Raw genomic sequence first — 19,156 nt, 5'->3', positions numbered from 1 at the left:
GTTCGAATACCTAATTTTAGAGTAGATGAAGAGATTGTTTTTCAATGTTCTATATAAATTAATTTCTTTATATCACGTATATTTTGCTAATTAATCTAAGAAAACAGACAATCGCACAACTTTAATAAGTTGGAGGCAAATCCAAAAATCACAAGTAAATTCTCTGACTCTCGACTTTCGGCTACTACTCTCCATCTTCATGCTAAAGCAAAACCTTACAAGAAAAAAATGAATATTAATCAAGCTTTTGATCGAACCCTACTTCAATAAGGACTTTTCATAACCATCCATCATGGGTTTGATGAGCTTAAATTGTCCTCAAACTCAATAATTTCTCTTTAGGCTTGCAATATTCGAGCCTGTCTTTATAAATTATTTTTTTAGAGAAGCGTGAAGGTCATAGAAGGGTTGAAATATTGTTTTGAGTAACATGAATATACATCAACACCTTGTGCTTCTCTCTGGAGGTTTCTTCGGCGAATACATAACCCATATGAAAAAAATTATAAATATGGCATTTGATGACTTAAATATGGCGTAATTTCTTCTTTTATCGAGTTAACTAAATAGAATTGACATACATTATTTTCAGGAATTTATACTATATTATAATTTGTACTTAATAATTAAAATATATTATTTAATAATATTTGTGTGATTTTTAAATTTTGTACTCACCGATATTAGGGTACATGTGCAACACGCGTACTTTAAGACTAATATATATTAAAAGCATGAAATCCCTTAACGAAATATCGTTCGCCTTTTTTACCCTTGAAAAATAAATTTCATATTAGACAAAATCATAATTTGTTGATATTCTTAATAACTAAACTTTTAAAATCAACTAAAATTTGATTATTAAATTTTTTCTTATTTGAATTATGTAAGAAGTCTTAATATTTAGGATTCTAAATTATTGTTTGGGAGAAATAGGTATATTACGTTTTCTTTTCCTTATATATATTGACGGTACTTTCTGCGTGAATATGTTTCACATTCATACTTCTTTTATTAGGACACTTATAATTGTAAGGAGAAGTTTTTATATATATATGTTGTTACTATATAAAGTAAGAGGTTTTTATTTACATGTAAATATTTATTCTAATTACTTAATGTTGTTGTTGTTGATAAGTTGCTAAAGAGAAAAATATTGTTCGAATGTATGAGGTTTGTACTTAATTAAATATATATTGTAATTGTTGAATATAGTGTTTAAATATTATACAAATTATAAAGAGAAAAATATTGGTCGAGTAGAAAGGAGGTTCAAAAATTATATATATCCTATATACTATCATAAAAACACGACGCCCCAATAAATAATTAAGTCTTTAAATTAACTAATTAGAAAAAAAGATTAATTTCATTTTTTTTTCAAAATTATTATGTAAGTAAAATTAATTTTCAATTGATAGAATTCTTAATTGAAAGTTTGCAGCGTGGTTAAATATTAAATTACAAAATCATCATATGTTTTCTTTCTCTTTTTCTCATGTACTACTTTAAATAAATATTTTTCTTATTAATTGTTGAATAAAATTTTAAAAAATATATGTATATATATCATATTTAGTTATTTATATTATTTTTTAACAGTTTGGATCATTACGGATTAGGTCGAGTAAATTTAGGAATTTACTAATTTGGTTGAGAAATGAAACGTTCTAACTATTAGTTTGATCATACCTAGGATGCTAAACTCCTTGTTGAGAGACTGATCTTAGTATCAATTTGTTCATACCTATTGGAGGACACGAGATCCATTTAAGGTAAAATCTTTATAATTTTAAAATTTTAAATATTATGACTTCTTAAATAGTTTAAATAAGAAAAAAATTATTAATCAAACTTTTAGTTGATTTTAAACCCCTAAATATCAAAAAAGTAGCTTAAATTATAAGTTTGTCAAATATAAAAAATATTTTAAAGGGTAAAAAATGAGTTTCTGATTTCATGACAAAGCAAATTCTAGAGACACAAGAGATTGTTATTCATATAACAAAATAGGACCATTTGACTAGTATTCAATTCGCGTACCCTAAGGACTAGTATATATTAAACCAATAAAGTTTGAATTGTGGTTAAACCGAGTAGTAAGCTAATACAAAGCCACTTGAAAATTTAGGAGAAAATTTGTAATAATATTTAATTTAAATTGAAAGATAGGATTATTCTTTTTAATTGAAATGGAAATATAGTAAATATAGCCTATTGTCCTATCTTAGTTAATAATATTTTTTAAAATCTCTCTCTCTCTCTCTCTCTCTCTCTCTCTCTCTCTCTCTCTCTCTCTCTCTCTCTCTCTCTCTCTCTCTCTCTCTCTCTCTTATATATATATAAAGAAATAAAGTTTGCATTGTGATCAAGCTAATACAAAGCCACTTGGTGATATAGGAGAATATTTATAGTAACATTTAATTTAAATTGAAAGATAAGATTATTCTTTTTAATTGAAATGTAAAGATAGTAAATAAGATTCTTTTAATCTGAAAATAGCCTACTGCCCTATGTTAATTAATAAGTTTTTCTAAAAAACTGAATTGAAAAATAAAAACAACACCATATCTTAACTAATTATATAGATAAAGATGGAGGCATTATTAGCACATACTACGACTACTATTACTCCATTTAATAAAAATCTGAAATATAACAACAACAACAATAACAACAACAACAACCAGTGTAATCCCACTAGTGGGTCTGGGGAGGGTAAAATATACGCCAACCTTACGCCTACCTGAAAAAAGAAGAGAGGTTATTTCTGGAAGACTCTCGACTCAGGAAAGATAGAGAAGAAGGGGTAACAACAAGCAACAACACTAGCAAACCAAATAGAAAACTGAAGCGAAAAAAAGAGTAAGCAATAACAGAAATCTAATAATAAGAAAATACAAAACTAACACCGAAGAATGCATTAAAACTACTTGAACGAGCAAGGACAATGCTCGGCTACCTAGCCTACTATCTTGATTCTTGACCTCCATACCTTCTTATCCAGGGTCATGTCCTCGATAAGCTGGAAAATTATCATGTCTTGCCTAATCACCTCTCCCCAATACTTCTTCGGCCTATCTCTACCTCTCATTAGGCACTCCAAGGCCAATCTCTCACATCTCCTTATTGAGGCATCTGTGCCTCTCCTTTTCATGTGCCCGAACCATATAAGTCTCGTTTTCCGCATCTTGTCCTCCACAGGGGTCACGCCAACCTTGTCCCGAATAACTTCATTCCTAATTCTATCTAACTTGGTATGTCCACACATCCATCTCAACATCCTTATTTGTGCTACCTTCATCTTCTGGACATGAGAGTTCTTGAATGGCCAACGCTCAATCCCATACAACATAATCGGTCTGACCACCACTATATAGAACTTACCTTTAAATCTTGGTGACACATTCTTATTACAAAAAATACCAAAAATAAGCCTCTATTTCATCTACCCCGCCCCAATACAGTGTGTAATATTCTTGTCAATCTCCCAATTTCTTTGTATAGCTAACATAAGGTACTTGAAATTTCCTCTCCTAGGATGACTTGTGAATCAAGCCTCACCTTCCCGTGCACTTCAAATATTCTGTCTTGGTCCTGTTCAATTTGAAATCTTTAGACTCCGGGGTCTACCTCCAAATATCCAACCTCGTGTTAGCATGCCTTGCATCTCGACAATCAGTACAACGTCATCTGCAAATAACATATACCATCGCACCGCTCTTTGAATGTGGTATGTCCGCACGTTCATCACCAGGGCAAATAAAAATAGACTGAGAGCTGATCCCTGGTATAATCCCATCACGACTAGATAATGTTCCAAGTCCCTCCCACTGTCCTCATTTTGGTATTAGCTCCATTATACATGTCCTTAATCGCCCTAATGTATGCAATATGTATACCTCTAGCCTCCAAATATCTTCACAGAACCTCTTTCGGGATTTTATCGTAAGCCTTCTCTAAGTCGATGAATACTACATGTAAGTCCATCTTCCTCTCCCTATGCCACTCTACCAATCTCCTAACAAGGTGGATGACTTCCGTAGTCGAATGCCCAGCATAAATTCGAACTAATTCTCGAAAATAAATACACTCCTCCTCACCTTCAAAACAATCATCTCCTAGACTTTCATAGTATGGCTTAGCAGCTAGATACTCCAACAGTTATTGCAATTTTGGATATCATCATTGTTCTTATACGAGGGATTATCATACTCCACCTATATTCTCCGGGCATCTTCTTCGTCCTAAAAATGATATTAAATAACTCGGTAATCCACTGCAAGCCCGCCCTGCCCGCACTCCTCTTAAATTCTACCGGATTTCAACTGGCCCGGTCGCTCTTCCCCTGCTCATCTTATGCATAACCCCTTCGACCCTTCAACTTTTATATGCTTACAATACCCAAAGTCTCAAAGACTCTAGGAGTATTCTAATTCACCCAACACAATGTTTCTGTCCCCCTCTTTGTTCAAGAGTTTATGGAAGTAAGCCTATCATCTTCGTCGAATATGTGCCTTATCCAACAAAACTCTTCCTTCCTTATCTTTGATGTAATTCACTTAGTCTAGGTCACGTGCCTTCCTTTATCTCACCTTGGATGGTCTGAACAACTTCTCTTCCCCACCTTTGCCTCCAAGTTCTTCATACAAAAGTCCAAAAGATGTAGTCTTAGCCGTCGTAACCGCTAACTTTGCCTTCTTTTTAGCTATCTTATACCACTCCCTATTATCGTCTTCTTCTCCTCCTCGTCTACGCTCTCCACTAGTTTCACCGTTTTCTTGGCTTCTACTTTTCATTGGACCTCTCCATTCCACCACCAATATTCTTTGTGACCACCAGAGTAGCCATTCAAGACTCTTAATACCTATCTAGCAGCTTTCCTAAAATAATTTGCAGTCGTGGTCCACATACCACTCGCATACCCACTACTCCTCCAAGTCACCATAGCCAGCAACTTCCCCCCAACTCCTGAGCTTTCTCCTTAGTCAAGGCTCACCACTTGATCTAATTAGGTTGACCATACACAACTCTCTTTCTCCTCTTTCTCGTGATCTCAAGATCCATGACCAAGAGCCTATATTGGGTCGTAAGGTTCTCACTCGGGATGACTTTGCAATCGTTGCAAAGAGACAAAATCTTATATCTAATGGAGAGTGGAGATGATGGCTATTAAGCTTCAACACTCGATGGGATAGTAGCGAGGGACTTGTTGATTTCATTGTCGACAGAGTGGTAAACAACACCGAATCAAGCTAAGATGCATTGGTTTTAGCCATTGCAGAACAACTAGCAGTAGCCACGTCTGTTAAAATCATTAAAATCAAATACAGAGTAACTAATGACAGATATCATCCGCTGATAATCCGCAATGACATGGGAGTCCGAGTGTATATGAAACTAAAGAAGAACAACAAGGATTTTGGAATGTATCCATTGCGTGTAACAATGAACGAATAGTAGAAATAGAAGTTGTTCCAACGTGAGATCAAATTGTAGGATTGTGTGAATAGCATTAACATAAAAAGGACATATAATAGCGATACATTCAAAGGGATTACTGATACAATCAAGATGTTTGGATTGGGCACCAGTGGGGATATTGAGGAATTTGAATGTGAGGACGCTGGAATATAGCAAACCTCATGCACAATATTTTTTTGGAATGCCAAGTTCACTAAGACAAGGATACTCTTGTCAGCGCAATGAAGCATTACGCAGTTTTGAAAATGTGATTCTAGCTTTATCTCGTCTCCTTTAACACCGATTGAACGGTGTTTTTGAAGGTTGAACCGCACCATCTCAAGCAACCTCTCATTTTATCTTCTAGTACTCTTTGCACCTTACTGATGTGTTCATAGCATAAGTTCTCCCACATTTGCAAAAGTTACTTCAATATGTTTAGAATTTTAAAACTGAACTTCCATTTTAACTTAATGAATCAATTTGCTCCCGCGATATAAAAATGAGGAAAGCCTGGCCCTTGTGGTCTGTTCGTGCTACAGTTTTTGAGCATGCTCGTCTTAAGTTCGATGTTTTGCTAGCAAATTCTGGCTCCACGTTAAAAGGTAGACATATCAATAAGAAATAATATAGTAATACATTGTGATGAAAAAGTAACTTTTACATACAAAAACCAACTTGAGAAGTCCTAGAGCCTATAATATACTCTGGAAATTAAAACCCTATTTAAGCCCCAATGCACACAGTCAAAACAACTGAACTTATTGCTTCCAGATATATAACACCTGAACTGGAAAAATTAAAACACAACAATATGTAGAGCATATCACAGATGATATTGAACACTATTTTGCTGCTTGTTCTACAACTGGAATATTCTTCTAGAACTCATGCAGTTCGTTCCTTTCCAGTGGCGGCAAAGAGAACATGCTGACAGTTGAACTTCCACTTCGGATTTCCTGCAAGACTCTCAATGCTGATTTTGTAAGCTTCAAGTACATGTTTCCCTTGTTTTCAATCTCGGAAAGTTCTGGATCTTTGACTCCGCCGCTTCCTTCCCCTCCTGGTGCTTTAGAGAGCTTTTCAATTGCTGCAAGTTCTTCTGGATCTTCAGCTACCCTGCTTCCTCCATCAATACCTTCAGATGGTTCTTTAGTCTCTGCAACTACTTTTGTATCTTCGACTCCACTACTACTTCCTCCGCCATTTTCTTCGTCTCCTGGTGCTTTAGATGGCTCATTTTGGGAGAAAAGGCTACTAAGCATGGTCTCACACTCCTTCACTAGCTTATTTAGAACATCAGTTTTAAAAAATGGCTCCTCTAGCACCTTTTGGATGACAGGCAAGCGAATAAGAGCACCAGTACGTTTATCATACTTCTTTAATATCTTCACTAATCCTGAAAACAGCATAATTACCCAAGTGGAAAAATATGTAAAAATCTATAAAAGAACTGAAAATGCAATCCTAATCGCGTCAGTGGTGCAATTATGTATGGTTATACAATGCTAGAACAAGGCTTTATGATGCCTGGCAATAAGTTTCGCTATTTTCAAGATTCTGTTACAAATAGATTGGCAAATGATTAATTGAATACGTGAATTAAAGCTTCATTTACGATTTGCCACATCAAAAGTGAGATTCTGCTTTCTTACACTCTAGTTTTTTATGCCCTACAAACCATTGAACCTTTACTGCATAATTTACACAGAGAATGAAAAGTCAACTTAGCTTAAACTCCAACTGAATATACTTCTAATAAGAATTTACCAATGCCCTCAAACAGAAAGAACACTGTTCACATTACCCCATGAATGACAACATAAATACGGTATAAAGTAAAAAAAAAAAAAAAAGACCTATTGAAGAATACATTGTCAAAGCATATTATTGTCATTCCTATGCAGCACACTTTCATTTTTATGACACTTGTTAATGCTGTTAGCTAAAATATTAATGGCTGAGTACCTATATAGTTAAGAGCACTGTAATTCTCCAATAGAACCATCTGTCCATGAAGATCCACCAGGTCTCTACCTACTCTCATCAACTCTTCCGAACTTCTAATCTCAGCAATACTATCTCTTAAAACCTGCATTTGCCCAACAAGAAGGAAAAACAAAAAAATTGGAAAAGATCAACAACAACAACAACAACAAATCCAATAATTTCCCACAAATGAGGTCTGAAGAGGGTAAGATGTAAGCAGTCTTATCCCTACCCTGGAAGGGCAGAGAGTATGTTTCCGATAGACCCTGGGCTGGAGAACGGATGAAAAAAGTAATGGCAACAAGTACGAATAACAACAAGATAAAAATAAAACCGAAGTGAAGAAAGTTGTGAAACTATAGGAAGTAATATCAATCTATGACTAAAAGGATATCATACTAACACTAGTGCTAACGAACCGAGTAAAGAGGAAGAAGCCCTAATTCTAAAATTTTGTATCATATAAGCAATATTATCATGACTCGACTAGAAATATAACAAAAGGACTTGATTACCATTTCTCTGCTATCATGACTCATTGCCTAGTACAAATGCACCAAAGCAATTAAGACCATAACTGTTGTACAGAAGTAACATGGTACTGCACATTACTCTGTCAAGAAAAAAAACAGATACCATAATTCTATTCTAATCACCTCAAATGCAGAACACAAATTCTCAGTTATTTTTATCATTTTGACAAACTTTAAGCAATTGCGGTATGCAAAAGATGTCCCATAACACGACTAAGAATTGCAATGAGATGCAATACTAATATCCAAATACACATATTTTCTTCTTCTCTGCTTAACATAAAGAAGAAAGTTCCCTAGAATTAAGATAAGAACACCGAGAAACCAAAAGGAACCAAGAATAATCTAAATGCTACAACAACAAGGCTCCAATGAAAAGGTTGGAAAGTATTTTAAAGATCAACAAGGATAGGGGAGATAATGGAATGTATAACAAAAACGACACTTCCATGATTAGAGGCAGAGGCACCGCAGTGCCATCCAACACCACTCCCTGAAGATTACAATTAAGAAACAAAAATACTGTCTATTTATCATGATGTAGTGAATCCACTGTGACAAGCAAGGTTTTGGCTTAGTGGTCAAGTTAGTTTTTACTCTCATGCAGAAACAAAATAGATGAACCCAAATTTTCTTACACTAGACTGACATTGTTTATGCAAACATCTGCGAATGCAAGTTTCACAATTGCAAACTAGTTGGAAGGTTAGCATAAGAATTGCCAGTCAGTATTGGGACAAATTACTGAAATTAGGGTGTCATAAAACCAAAACGACAAGTAGCATACAAAAAAAATGACTACAACTTTTTTTTTTTTAATGACGAAGCCAGCTTGTGCGCATGATATGTGCTACATCCCACCAGTGCAGGTATAACATAAATCTGCCTACAATGACTAAAACTTAAACCCAACTAATTGGTATTCTTATATGGATACTCTGATACCAATCTGTTCAGTTTCGTTCCACTCTTAGTGAGTGGTAATTAATAAGGAAAAGAAAAAGATACCTTGAATTGAATGATATAATCCTCTTCTTTTTCGATGAAGAAAGAATTAAACTTTTCGATTTCCTCCTCTAAGAGCACCACAAAATCATTTACCTCCTTTCTGTTAATCCCATCATTATTAGGATAAATCAATTTCAATTGCTTCTTGAGATCCTTGTAAGACAGGAACTTGTCCTTCCATTCAGGCAGAGTCTGTTCTATAAGGGCCATCAACATCATCAAGATCCTGCCGAACTTCATGATCCAAGAATTGCTTTTTTAATAGCAGTAAAGGACTTGTATATATAATGCGTTGGATTCTATGATTGTTTGGTAGGGAATATCGGAATTAGCGACGCACGATTCTCTTGGGTATATGGTTTGGCCACTATATATGCTCTTTGGTTCGATCGTCGAATTTTCTAATTTTTTATTTGCTCCAATTGGGGTAATTTGGCACCAAGATAAATTGGATTCCGATGGTTGTTTGTATCTTAGGGGTACGGAAAATGAATCGAATTGGAATCAAATCCACATAAAAAATTGACATTTTGTGTTCGAAAAAAAGTCCCAACCAAATTGCCATATTATAAACCTATTAAGGCTACCTTACTCTATTGAGCAAGCCATCTTCTTTATAAATTTAAGTGTTGATAAAACTATTAAAGCATAGGAATAACTCTGCTGTTACTGTATATTCATCTAAAAATAGCTAACAAAAGTTTAGCAAATCTTTAACTGATCTGAACCCACCAACGTCAAGCTGACTCCAATTCTCGTTAATGCACTTTGTCACCAACATCCAATTTTGTTGAAACACCTATCTTTTACTCATGTTGATACACTTTATCACCAACATTCTAATTTTGTTAAAGCACATATCTTCAACTCCCGTTGATGCACGTTGTCACCAACACCCAATTTTGTTGAAGTACTTCTCCAACTTCCACAGATACACTTGTGACCAGCTCCCAATTGGTGATGTACTTGTCACCAGCTCCTTTTTTTATTTTTTCTTGACCGCTTCTCTAATTTTTAAAGAAGAGTCTCTTTCCCTTGTGCCATTATTACCTTGCACCTTTTAAGTTTGCAATCATTTTGCTCAATTCTTCTCAACAAGATTGCTTTCCATACATATAACATTGGCCCCATATTTGCCAACATACTCAACGGCCAGATGGGCGGCACATATGGCTCATTGCCTACCGGCATCGGAAGCTATTTGATTCTCTCCGAAGATTGTAGAAACTTTAATACCAATATGAAGAACAAAAAAAATTATTAAATCTCCGACTGATCTTTACAACTTTTTATTTCTCCTCCATAAATCTTCAAACGTAAAAAATAAGCTAGCAAAACATCTATTTATAATAGTACAAAACTTATTTTAACTGAAAACTGTAATTTTAATATATTCTTACTATAAATCTTATTCAGACATGAATTAAATAAACTATCAAATACCAAATCCTAAACAATTTTGGTTTACTATTATAATTTTGAACTAGTATTAGCACCCGCGCGGATGTGCGGATATTAACCATGTCAACTATTTGAGTTACTTGGATTATATGTAAATAATCTTAAAATTTAAACATTCTCGATAAATATAGATAATCATTGAATATTAATTAAGAAACACTACATGAAATTAAAAATTCCTCAAATCTCCTAGTTATAATTCTAGTTTTCTTTTTTGGTAACATTCTCGCCGGTGTCATTGGATCCTAAAAATAGTCAAGAAGCAAAATAATAACTCATATTTATGGCAAAACAATTAAAGGTTGAGACTATGAAGGACTCTTTGGATACGACTTGACTCAATTAAATATTACTTGAACTCTTATTTGGTGTGTTGATATCTATTAAAAAATATTTCTATTTTAAAATTTCAGTTTCTAAAATTTTATTTTTCAATAATAATTATTTTTATATCCTTAATTCAAAACTCATTTTAGTCGGCTATCTAAAAATATAAAAAATTCTTTAGCCAGTGAATTTTTTCCCCAGTATGACTCCAGTTTGATATTTAACATTAACCATGTTAAATATCTGAGTTATTTGAATTATATGTAAATAGCCTTAAAATTTAAACCTTCTAGATAATTATAGATAATCGTTAGATATTAATTAAGAAACTACATGAAGAAAGACTAATATTTTCTCAAATCTCGTAGTGATAATTTTATTTTTGCACCATTCGCATTAGTGTCATTGGAACCTAAAAATAGCCACAAAGCGAAATAATAGCTCGTATTTATGGTAAAGCACAAAGGTTGACACAGTATGAATGATTCTTTGGTTACGACATGACTCTTTTACTACGACTTGAACTCTTATTTGGTATGCTGTTATCTTTCAAAAACTATTTCTATTTTGAAATATCAAATTCTAAAATTTTATATATTTTTCAATAATGATCATCTTTATAATGATGCAAGTCAAGATATTATCCATAATTTAAAATTCACTTTAATCGGCTATCTATAAATTTAAATAATTCTTTAGCCGAAAAAACTTTATTTTAGTATGACTCCATTTTGAGTTTATCGATATCTCTAGCCACAAATTTTGAATTTTGAATACCCTATATATACGGATTTTTTGTTCTTTGAATCATTAAATGTTAAATTAGTTGATTGTTATTATATAATTATATAACATTGCATATATTATTTTAAAATTTTCAAATAGTTTTTTCTCGACACCATACTTGGCTTAACCTCAATGCAAACTACTCAAATTGTATTTAAATTCAAATACGAATATCATATAAGTTTGTTATTAATAGTGATTTTTTAAAAACGACACACAATGTAAATTAAAAAAATATTCTAAGATATCCTTATTTTATAATCTATGTATTTGAGTTGAAAAAAATATTTGAAATCGATGAGATCAGCTTCCAAAATTTCTATACTCAACAAAGATGAAACATAAGAAGAAATTCGTTGTCATCTCTTATTTCTGATTTTTAGATTTTTCATACATTTTTTCTATATTTATTTTCTTTTATCTTGTTTTTTTTATGTCTTTATTTCTTTTTTATTAAAAAAATTAATTTAATTCGCTATAAAAAGGATGAGTTTTAAAAGAAATTGTCTACATAAGAACTTTATTTATATTTTTAGTCTTTGGTTGAAATTCTTTCATATTTTTCTTTTGGCTTTATCTAATCAACCTAAATAGGTGCTCAACCAACCACTTAAATTAAAAAATTGAAGGATGTGTAATTTATATATAATTCATATATAATATATGTATAATTGTGTGTTATCGTTATATCATCTATGTATATTAGCTATAAAAATTAAACAATAAATTTGGCCAGATATTTATGTAAATATTTCATAAGTTTTTGGTTTCTTGATTTTATCCATGCTATGACTTCTATTATAATAATTTTAAAACCTCTCTACTAAAATTCAAAAATATCTTATCTTTTTATTTTTAAAATTATATTATATTTTAAAAAATAATCCCATTTCGAAATAATTTGTTTACATTTTAAAAAAAAATTAGCTTCTTAATAAATGTTTTAAATATACTTTTTGTTAAACTTGAAAATCGCTATAGTAACTATCAATTAGAAACCAATATCCCTTTTGTTGAATTCGAGAAAAAAATCTTTCACATAATCTAATGATTCAAAACTAATATTTTTCAATGACAAAAATATTATACCCTTGCAATGTTGGCTTGACTGCAGCTAAATAAAAAGGTTTCAGCTTATACCCTTTAATACCTAGAAGGTGCTAAATTGAATTTAATGACAATAATTGTATAGCCAAAGTTTTGTTATTTATTTGATGTCCATTTATACAAATTGACTCTTGAAACAAACATTCTTCAAAAAGAAAAAAAAAACTTTTTTTTGAATATTGACTGATATTTGTGATGTTTTTTTCTCTGGCATGTAGATTTACTTCATTATAGATGTAAGTAAATTTTTATTCGATTTTTAAACTCTTTTTCGTTCTCTAGATAAACATAGATGTGTACTCTATATATTATATTTATTTTAAAAATAATTCGCTTTATTCAAATCTAGCTAAAGTGTTTTAAAGAACTATAATTATATGGTTTTAAAAGTGAAAGAGTTTTATATTTATATGGAGAGTAGTTTTTTTTTTTTTTTCCCTTTTTTCAAGAGGAGAAGTAGTATTTAAATAATTAGAAAAGATAACAAAAGTTCCTAACATGATTGCATATGATCATTAGCCGAATTAAGTGTCATAACATGATAACAAAAGATAAATTTCTTTTTTATTTTAATTCAAATTTAAAAACTTTATCTATAAATTCAAAATTATCCTTTAATTCATATTTATATATATATATATATATATATATATATATATATATATATATATATATATATATATATATATATATATATATATATATATATTTGTATTTGACGAACATAGTCAAATATAAAATAAAGTTATCATATACTATTGGCATTTATTAACTTGCCACTTGGCTTAACTTCAATGTCAATTATATATGGTAACTTTATTCCTTTAATATATATATATTTGTATTTGTATTTGACTAACATAGTCAAATATAGAATAAAGTTACCATATACTATTGACATTTATTAGCTTGCCACTTGGCTTAACCTCAATGTCAATTATATATGGTAACTTTATTCCTTTAATATATATATATATATATATATATATATATATATATGTAGATGTACTTCATTATATATGTAAGTAAACTTTTATTCGATTTTTAAACTCTTTTTTATTCTCTAGATAAACATAGATGTGTACTCTATATATTACATTTATTTTAAAAAAATTCACTTTATTCAAATCTAGCTAAAGTGTTTTAAAGAACTATAATTATATGGTTTTAAATGTGAAAGAGTTTTATATTTATATGGAAAGTAGTTTTTTTTTTTTGCCTTTTTGCAAGAGGAGTGTGATGACCCAAAATATCATCTTTAAATTTAATAATTAATTCTATATTCTAAGAGCTCGAAAAGCACTATTTATCGTTACTCGACTTGCGTGCGCAGTCCATAAAATTTTCCGGAAAGTTTTATGTGAAAAATGGATTAAAATGTGAATTAGAGATTTAAAACTTAATTGAGTTAACTTTGGTCAATATTTTGAGCAAACGGACTCGGATAAGTATTTTGACAGTTTTGGTAGGTCCGTATCGTGATTTGGGATTTGGTCGTATGCCCGAAATCAAATTCCGAGGTCCGTAGCCCGAGATATGGAATTTTGATGAGAAATTAAAAATTTAAGTTCAAATAGTGATCGGATGATGAATTATGTACAAACGAACCCGGAATAGAATTTTCATGATTCCAATAGTTTCGTATGGTGATTTTGGACTTAGGAGCGTGTTCGAAATTTTATTTGGAAGTCTGTAGTAAAATTAGGCTTGAAATGGCTAAAATTAGAATTTAAAGTTTGGAAGTTTGACCGAAGAGTTGACTTTTTGATATCGGGGTCGAAATCCAATTCCGAAAATTTTCATAGCCCCGTTATGTCATTTATGACTTGTGTGCAAAATTTGAGGTCAATCGGACTTGATTTGATAGGTTTCGACATCGAATGTAGAAGTTAGAAATTTTAAGTTTCATTAAGCTTGAATTGGAGCATGATTCGTGATTTTAGCATTGTTTGATGTGATGTGAGGTTTCAAATAAGTTTGTATGATGTTTTAGGACTTGTTGGTATTTTTGGTTGAGGTCACGAGGGCCTCGGGTGAGTTTCGGATGGTTAACGGATCAAAAATAGGACTTAAACAACTGCTACAAAAACAAAAGCTGCTGCAATTTTTCTTCTGCTGAGCAATCGAGCCCAAAAATTGAGTCGAGGATCGAAGGCAGACTCGAGAGCCATGATCAAAGGCAGGCTCGAGAGCCATGATCGAAGGCAAGGCTCGAGGGCCATGATCGAAGGCAAGCTCGAAGGCCAGTGATCGAAGGCCCAGGATCGAGGGCTATGACCAAGGCCAGTGATCGAAGGCCATAAAGATCGAAGCCATGATCGATAGCCAAGATCGATGGCTATGATTGAGCCCCAGGGTCGAGGGCCATGATCGAAGGCCATGACCGAGGTCCATGATCGAGGGCAATGATCGAGGACCATGATCGAGGACCATGATCGGACTCCCCTTAATCGGACTCCCCATGATCGGACTCCATGATCGAGGTCACCCTGGACAGATCTGTAAGTTATAAAAACAGGGGGGCTTCGTCCCCTTTCGCCATTTTTAACAACTTGGAGCTTGAGCAGAAGCGATGTTTGACAGATTTTTAAGGAAAAATATTGGGGTAAGTGTTCATAACTCAATCTTGGTTAGATTACCCGAATCTATCACTGTTTTTAACATTTAATTTGTGATTTAAGTTAGAAAAATTTAAAAACCCTCTTGGATAGATTTGAGGATTTGAGGGTTGAATCGTTATTGGAATTTAGTCATTTTGAGATGGTTAGACTCGTGGTTGAATGGGTGTTCATATTTCGTAACTTTAGCCGGATTCCGAGACGTGGGCCCCACGAGCCATTTTTGAGTTAATTTCAGATATTTATTAAAAAATATAGTATTTTCTTATAGAATTAATTCTATAATTTTTGTTGACTATATTGAATTAATTATGACTAGATACGAGTCGACCGAAATCGAAAAATCGAGGAAAAAGCATACTTGGTTAAATTGGAGCAAGTCGAGGTAAGTGACTTATCTAACTTTGTGTGGGGGAAATTCTCCATGGGATTAATAATTGTAATGTGTGGAAAGTCGTGTACACGAGGTGACGAGTGTGTACAAAGGCTAAATGTGAAAAATTATATTTTAAATTGTGTAGATCACTCTTGTGTATTAATTAATTTTTTTTTGGTTATATTCTTGATTATTGATTAAATATTTATATTTTAAATTTGCTTGACCTTTTCGTGCTAATTGTTTTATCTGTTTAGTTGGAACTTTGTTTCTTTTATTATGTGCATTATTTGAAGTTGATTTTATTTAAATTAAATATTATTAATATGAAGTATTTCACATTTTTAAATTTGGTATTGAAGCAACGTATTAAAAATTTTGAAATATTATTTTGCTGAATTATTATTCATGAATAGTTTTTGTAATATTTTCGTACTCATTGTGATGGACAAGTGAGCTCTTTATTATGAAAAAAATATTATTTGTTAAATTATTTTGACATGAGCCGTGAGCTCTTTATTGTGGAAAAATATTGTTGTTAAATTATTTTGGCAAGTTAAATTTTTGAGCACTTGAGGTGCAAATTATGATATATTGTGATGTTGATCCGCATGCGGTGGTATAAGGTCTGGGTATTGAAACACATGCGGTGAGATAAGGGTGGCTTGATATGCGTGGCTAGTAGGGGGAACTACTAGAAGTCATGCGGTGTGATAAGGATGGCTAAAACGCGGTATGCTATTTTGAAAAAAATGTTTTCTTTAAAATAAATTGTGAAGGCTCCCGCGGTGAGATAAGGAAATGAGATATTGTGAATTTATTTATGATTTGGGACTACGAGGCGGTACCTTGGGAGTGCCCTTGTTGATATGAACCCGCTCTCGAACAATAGCAACTAAGGCTGGTGCATGCCTAGCCAAATCACTGAATTGGACCGCATATTCTGATACAGTCATAGAACCCTGGCGCAGATGCTCAAACTCTACGCGCCATGCATCTCTAAGACTCTGAGGAACATACTCCCTTAAGAACATATCTAAAAATTGAGTCCAAGTGAGTGAAGATGCCTCAGCGGGACTATCCTTATCACCCGCATGACTTCTAGTAGTTCCCCCTACTAGCCACGTGTATCAAGCCACCCTTATCTCACCGCATGCATTTCAATACTCAGAACTTATACCACCGCATGCGTATCAACATCACAATATATCATAATTTTCACCTCAAGTGCTCAATAATTTAACTTGCCAAAATAATTTGACAATAATATTTTTCCACAATAAAGAGCTCAGGGCTCATGTCAAAATAATGCAACAAATAATATTTTTCCACAATAAAGAGCTCACTGCTCTATCACAATGAGTACGAAAATATTACAAAAATGTATTCATGAATAATAATTCAGCAAAATAATATTTCAAAATCTTTAATACGTTGCTTCAATACCAAATTTAAAAATGTCAAATACTTCATATTAATAATATTTTAATTTAAATAAAATCAACTTCAAATAATGCACAGAATAAAAAAACCAAGTTCCTACTAAACAGATAAAACAATTAGCACGAAAAGGTCAAATTTAAAATATAAAAATTTAATCAATAATGAAGAATATAACAAAATAAAATAATTTAATTAATGCGCAACAGTGATCTACACAATTTAAAACATAATCTTTCACATTTAGCCCGTGTACACACTCGTCACCTCGTGTACATGACTTTCCACACATTACAATTATTAATCCTAGGGGGAATTTCCCTCACACAAAGTTAGACAAGTCACTCGACTTGCTCCAATTTAACCAAGTAGTATGCTTTTTCCTCGATTTTTCGATTCTGGTCGACTCGTATCTAGTCATAATTAATTCGATACAGTCAACAAAAATTATATAATTAATTCTATAAGAAAATACTATATTTTTCAATACAAATCTGAAATTAACTCAAAAATACGTCTCGAAATCCGGCGAAAGTTACGAAATATGAACGCACATTCAACCACGAGTCTAACCATACCAAGATGACTAAATTCCAATAACGATTCGACCCTCAAATCTATCCAAGAGGGTTTTCAAATTTTTCTAACTTAAATCACCAATTAAATGTTAAAAACAGTGATGGATTCGGGGTAATCTAACCGAGATTGAGTTAAGAACACTTATCCCAATGTTTTTCCTTGAAAATCTGTCAAACATCGCTTCTGCTCAAGCTCCAAGTTGTTAAAAATGGCAAAAGGGGACGAAGCCCCCTATTTTCATAACTTACAGATCTGTCAAGGGTGACCTCGATCATAGAGTCCGATCCTGGACCTCAATCATGGAGTCCGATCCTGGACCTCGATCATAGGAGTTCGATCATGGGGAGTCCGATTAAGGGGCGTCCGATCATGGGGTCCGATCATGGTCCTCGATCATTGCCCTCGATCATGGACCTTGGTCATGGCCTTCGATCATGATCCTCGACCCTGGGGCTCGATCACATCCATCGATCCTGGCTATCAATCATGGCTTCGATCTTTATGGCTTTCGATCACTGGCCTTGGTTATAGCCCTCGATCCTGGGCCTTCGATCACTGGCCTTCGAGCTTGTCTTCGTTCATGGCCCTCGAGCCTTGCCTTTGATCATGGCTCTCGAGCCTGCCTTCGATCATGGATCTCGAGCCTGCCTTCGATCATGGTTCTCGAGCCTACCTTCAATCATGGCTCTTGAGGCTGCCTTCGATCATGGCTCTCGACCCTGCCTTCAATCCTCGGCTCGATTTCTGGGCTCGATTGCTCAGCAGAAGAAAAATTGCAGCAGCTTGTTTTTTTGCAGCAACTATTTAAGTCCTATTTATGATCCGTTAACCATCTGAAACTCACCCGAAGACCTCGTGACCTCAACCAAATACACCAACAAGTCCTAAAACATCATACAAACTTATTTGAAACCTCACATCATATCAAACAATGCTAAAATCACGAATCATGCTCCAATTCAAACTTAATGAAACTTAGAATTTCCAACTTCTACATTCGATGTCGAAACCTATCAAATCAAGTCCGATTGACCTCAAATTTTGCACACAAGTCATAAATGACATAACAGAGCTATGAAAATTTTCGAAACTGGATTCCGACCCCGATATTAAAAAGTTAACTCCCCCGTCAAACTTCCAAACTTTGAATTCCGATTTTAGCCATTTCAAGCCTAATTTCACTACGGACTTCCAAATAAAATTCCGAACACGCTTCTAAGTCCAAAATCACCATACGGAGCTGTTCGAATCATGAAAATTCTATTACGGGGTCGTTTGCACATAATTCGTCATCCCATCACTATTTGAACTTAAACTTTTAATTTCTTATCAAAATTCCATATCTCGGGCTAGGGACCTCGGAATTTGATTTCGGGCATACGCCTAAATCCCAAATAACGATACGGACCTACAAAACTGTCAAAACACTGATCTGAGTCCGTTTGCTCAAAATGTTGACCAAAATCAAC

At 33.2% G+C, this 19,156-nt stretch overlaps 1 protein-coding gene across 1 annotated transcript; it reads right to left on the bottom strand.

Moving 5' to 3' along the window:
• Positions 1-6,055: 6,055 nt before the first annotated feature.
• Positions 6,056-9,531, bottom strand: LOC104108735 (SPX domain-containing protein 1-like). The gene is made up of 3 exons (XM_009617843.4): positions 8,994-9,531; positions 7,432-7,555; positions 6,056-6,862 (listed from the first exon to the last, which is right to left on the bottom strand). Exons 1-3 carry the CDS (start codon positions 9,231-9,233, stop codon positions 6,345-6,347), a joined length of 882 nt encoding a protein of 293 aa, XP_009616138.1. The 5' UTR covers positions 9,234-9,531; the 3' UTR covers positions 6,056-6,344.
• Between the last annotated feature and the right edge of the window lie 9,625 nt (positions 9,532-19,156).

Source organism: Nicotiana tomentosiformis, chromosome 2 (assembly GCF_000390325.3).
Source record: "Nicotiana tomentosiformis chromosome 2, ASM39032v3, whole genome shotgun sequence".
Classification (NCBI taxonomy): domain Eukaryota; kingdom Viridiplantae; phylum Streptophyta; class Magnoliopsida; order Solanales; family Solanaceae; genus Nicotiana; species Nicotiana tomentosiformis.
This window is presented reverse-complemented; position numbering and strand designations above follow the sequence as displayed.